General features: G+C 38.5%; 1 protein-coding gene across 2 annotated transcripts; it reads left to right on the forward strand.

Annotated features, from left to right (window-relative positions):
- Positions 1-1,184: 1,184 nt before the first annotated feature.
- LOC119067292 (prion-like-(Q/N-rich) domain-bearing protein 25) lies at positions 1,185-5,090 on the forward strand. Of its 2 annotated transcripts, XM_037170183.1 has the most exons (3): positions 1,185-3,117; positions 3,178-3,700; positions 4,513-5,090. In XM_037170183.1, the coding sequence occupies exons 1-3, from the start codon at positions 1,297-1,299 to the stop codon at positions 4,677-4,679; spliced, it is 2,511 nt and encodes an 836-aa protein (XP_037026078.1). In that variant the 5' UTR covers positions 1,185-1,296; the 3' UTR covers positions 4,680-5,090. The 2 variants fall into 2 exon arrangements, with proteins under 2 accessions (XP_037026078.1, XP_037026077.1); XM_037170182.1 differs by having other exon boundaries at positions 1,185-3,700.
- The last annotated feature ends 200 nt before the right edge of the window (positions 5,091-5,290 follow it).

The following is a 5,290-nucleotide window of genomic DNA, read 5'->3' on the forward strand; positions in this document are numbered from 1 at the left end:
TTGTATTGACGTCCTTGTTTGGACATTTCTATTTTAGCTTTGCACTTTTACAGTCTTGCCATCAGATTTTGAGATCTATTACTTCATTTGATCAGACTTTCCGTCCCTAGGGAAAATTCTTTCCCTCCTCCACACTCGGGAAATAATTTTATATTTCGTATCACGATGAGTAAAAGTGTCCGAGGGCATCTGGATACGAAATATCAAATTCCTTCCCTTGTATAGTAATATACTATTCCATAGAATCTTTTAATTCAATTCTTTGACCATGTTTTTTTTTGCTATATCTAATAAGGTCATCGTCAGAGCTTGCCTTTTATTTCTTAATTCGTTTTAGATAACAGATGAAAGCCGTCCGTAACAGGTGTGAAAGAATGGAATTTTTACTAGTTCGATTAGCCCTTTTCTAAGAAAATAAAACAGAGACCGTGATGCAAAATAAATTAAAGCTCCAGACAACGTGGAAGAGGAGTATTATAGAAACTCTATCACCAACATCAGAAGCATTTTTTGTGTTTAATTTTATTTATCCACACGATAATGTAACGAGACATTTTATTTGCTCCCAAAACACAATGTTTCTTAAGAAGCATATTGACGATTTTTCGGACATTATCAACAAGCTTGACCTCTGTAAAACATTTAGTTGTGAAAGCCATACTACTTTAGAAATAAAAGTGTTGTTGGTTTTCATGTTCAATTAATCTACTTGTGGCACTGTGTCTATGTAATTGCATGCGCGAATGTCTAAATGAATCATCAACATAATTAATAAGTGATTCAATTAGTGGGGTAAAATCAAAAGTCTTAAGTGAAAAGATACAAGCTGCGTCTCGTGTCAGGCTGTTCCTAAATCCAGATTTTCATATCTTACGTTTCTCATCACTAAAACCATCAGGCTTTGATGTGCCAGTGGTTCATAATTAATCTTCTGGGGATGACAGTCCTAGAACTAATGCAATTATTGAGTCTGTTACTTCTTTTGGTCAATTTTCAACAGATTTAAGTTTAAAGTCTGTTACTTCATTAGCTTCATTAACGTACGAATGCTAGATACGATCTCCCTAACCAGCACGCACATCGTATTTTTTGGGGCTGAAAAAATGATTTAAATAAAGACGACTGCTCTCCATAAGACAAAAACGATGCCGAACTTATTAGAACTTAATTTGTGTATAGCACACGACCCATTTAATATAAACAGAAATTTGATTATCATACCCCATTCGAATCAAAATTTACAAACGGCCAGTCAAATTTCGGTAGTCAATTAGATAGTGTTTCGTTTTGTAAAATATGACGATTAGCATAATCATCGTCGTAGCGATTATTTTAAGAATTCAACTCACACTGGGTCAAATAAGTGGAACGACAAAATGTACAAGTTCAGCCCTGACCTCTTGTGCGTACAGTCAAATACGTTGTCCACCGAATTACTATTTTAACGGACAGTACTGTTTACCAGTGCAGGCTGCTACTGCTACACCGACGGCACAGCCGGAATCTAGTACATTACCCGTTACGAAATGTTCATCTCAGCCGATACGGCAACCGGAAACTGTGCCGCCAACAAATCCGGATCCACTTCCGGTTAAGCCAGTGTGCGAACGTTATTACGAGTGGAATGGTCAGGAATGCTATCAACGTTTAGCTAATGAGCCAATTTGTCCGCCAGGACATAATCTGACCATTGATGGACAATGTGTTAGTGTTGTGCAAGCATTGTGTCAAGAAAACTACCACCTGCACGGTGATTTTTGTGTCGGTTTACTTGAAGCTCCAGTTGTTTGTCCGAATGATTTTTACTGGGACGGAGCTAAGTGCTTGTATCGAATAGTTCCATCCTGTCCAGAAGGTTTCGTCTTAAATAACGGATACTGTGAAATGTTTGACGTAGGCGCATGTCCCAGTGGAACGTTTATGGATAACTTTAAATGCATCGGTCATCATCAAGTCAAGATTCAATGTGATTACGGCTACAGCTGGAACGGACAAAGTTGTGTGAATAGCACCAACAGCTGTGAAGACGGTTTTATATTGAGGGATAATGTGTGTGAAAAATACATTGTTAAACAACCCGATTTCGAATGTCCACCACGGACTCAAATGATCGGAAATGAATGTGTCAGTTCAGAAATCATTTGCCCGAAAGGATTTACTCTAATTGACTCGATGTGTGTGGAACAAATTGTGGCTTCAAACGAAACAGAATCTTTTATCACTCCAAACTGTACGACTGGTTATCAATTAGTGGGATGTGAATGTGTACAAATAAATGAAACAACGTCACATCCACCGACACCCATGTGCCCTCCGAATTATGTGTATAAGGACGGACTGTGCTATTACGAACAGGATCACTATCCACCGGTATGTCCGACCAATTTTGAAATAATAAACGGAAAATGCGTTCCACTACAACCAGATTCTACTGAAAAGCCGATTGCTAATTGCACTGAACCAGGCTGTAAGACGAATCAAACATCGTCCTGCGCCTGTCCGGTTGGGTACACTTTAAGCAATGGTTTATGTATACTGACTGGTCAATCATCAAAAGTTTGTCCTGTCGGCTACGAATTGATAAATGACAGATGTATACTCACCCAATCAAATGAGTGTCCACCAGGCCACCAGTTTGTAAATGGAAGTTGCCTACAATCGCCTTGTCAAAATGTCTGTCCTCCGAATACTCAATTGATAAATGGAATTTGTGTAATTACGACTGATATCGGCTCCGGTGACTGTCCGCCTGGGTATCAGAAGATCGACGGAAAGTGCGTACCATCAGACAATCCGGAAATTAATCCTTGTCCCACTGGATATCAATGGATCAAGGGAATTTGTGTCAATGCACATCCTGGACCTGAAAATCCATGCTTTGCGCCTTGTCCACCAGGATACTACTGGATAAATGGAACTTGTATGATCACAACTGTGGAACCAATTGAACCTGGCACAGGCAATCCACCTGTAATTCCAGTTGTACCGCCGATCATTCAACCTTGTAATCCAAATGATCAAAATTCCACATGCCCACCCTGTCCGACGAGTAATACACCTTGTCAACCCTGTTCAACAACAAATACTCCGTGTCAACCTTGTCCAACAACTGGTACACCATGTCAACCCTGTCCGACGACCAATGCACCTTGTCAACCCTGTCCAACAACTAATCCTCCTTGTCAACCCTGTTCAGCAACTAACACACCCTGTCAACCTTGTCCATCAAACAATCCACCATGTTCCACAAGTGGCCAAACAAATCCTCTCCCACCGAACACAGGTTGTTCAAATTGTCCGCAATCGACACATTATATCACAAAAGATGGTCATATCAGCATAACGAATATCGTCAATGTGGCGCATCATCATCAACGACCACCGGGACAGCAGAATCAGATATACGTGCCTGCGAATATTGACGATAGTTTTGATTACGATACTAACGGACAGAATGCAACAGACGAAGGTGAGGTAGCCGAAAAGTGTTGCGAAGTTATTACGCCCAGACAATGTAAACGAAACGGTGACGAATGGACGTGTTACCATAAGAAGTACAATCGATGCGGTGAAATTTGCACTCAACCGAAAATCTATCTAAAACCGAAAATGATTCATTACCAGCCACCGATTTTAATCATGCCACCGCCGCCACGACGAATTTATGGACGACGACGATTTTTAAGCGGAGGAGCTGTGGGTACGTATTAGCAATAAAAGATATTCCTGAGGCTTGATTTCCACTTGCTAAAAAAGTACTTCGTACTGGAGGCAAAATTGAATTTATTAAATTTTTCCTTTGTTTCCTTGACAGCTCGCTCACGTAATACTTTTTGTTGAGTGGAAACTACACTTAAGGTGTGACTTTATTTGCCTCCAAAGTTTCATTATTTCGCATAATTTAAATTTCCACTGCACATTTTAGCACAAGTACCGTAAAATTGAACTTCCCTTCCACTGACACATGTTATCATTTCCTTTTTCACGACACAACTACATATAAGCAACTTAAGTTATAAATGAACACTATAGAAACCCTCAGCCGTTAATCTAGAACCTTCAGAATCATGATTTATTACTAAACTGTTTACCGGAAAACAACTTCAAGAACCTCTTGAATTGCTACTCAATATTTTAGTTCAGATGCAAACCTATGTTAGGTTCTTATGTGGTAAATACATACGCTTTTATGTCATACACCGAAATTAGGATTCAACGAATATTTTAAAAGTTTGAACGAAACTCTTAAGATGGTGCGCATGAAAACATTCATGTATTCAAACCCGGTTGAACAAAAATAATCATTTAGTTCGAAAATTCTAAAGCTGCGCTGCACACCAGCACTTCTGATTGTTGATTCCAGTAATCTATCTCACAGCAACCGCTAGGAAGAACGACTTTCGATATTATATAAGACAATAGCCCGGCTTCAGAAGGACAAAACACCCATGCATGTTCGTTCAATACCTTTCTTTACCTAGATTAAGCGGTTTTTTTAAACTTCTCTTTCAGATTGTTCCGGTTGTATTCAAGGTGGTTATCGCTGTTCAGTAGAATGTTACAGTTATCCGGATTGTAGGCGCCCAGACTGTGCGTTTATCGATCAGGACACGTATTGTGAGGAATGGGATCATAACGAAACCGAAGGATGCTCAACGGATGATGGATATTTTGAATAAGAAACTTTTGTGAAACATTTTTTTAGTTTACAACAGAATGAGTCTACGACAAAAATAAATCGAACGCATGAGATCGGAGCTTATATTTCATTCAAGTTCACTCATGTATCAGATATTCAAACCGGATAAATTTTTTTAACGAAATTTCAAAGCACTATACCATAAAACGAAGAGCTTTTCTTGGTTGCTATAATTTCTCTTTTTAAATAAAATTTTCCATAATCCTTAACCGAGTAAGATAAATGTAAGAGACATAAAATACTTTGCAGTAATTATTTATAAATAAAACAACTGCTACCGTAGACTAGACATTAGTGACACATAGCATCAATTAATTATTTACAAGTGAAAATATGAACAAAAATACAATGAATAAATCCTAATGAAAACCAAAGATTATTTTCCACCACAAAACGTGAGGTCTACACCATTGTGTATCCAAGGATGGTAAGTTTTGCAAAATTACTGATACGAGTGGAATTTTGTCATCTGCGCAGTTTTCTAGAGAACATTTCCCATTTTCTAATTCACACACACTGTTCATGGTCATTTCGAATTACATTAATTCTGCGAATTAAATTTGCTGGAATTTTAGTTACAAATTCGTTGCG

Source organism: Bradysia coprophila, assembly GCF_014529535.1.
Source record: "Bradysia coprophila strain Holo2 chromosome X unlocalized genomic scaffold, BU_Bcop_v1 contig_12, whole genome shotgun sequence".
Classification (NCBI taxonomy): domain Eukaryota; kingdom Metazoa; phylum Arthropoda; class Insecta; order Diptera; family Sciaridae; genus Bradysia; species Bradysia coprophila.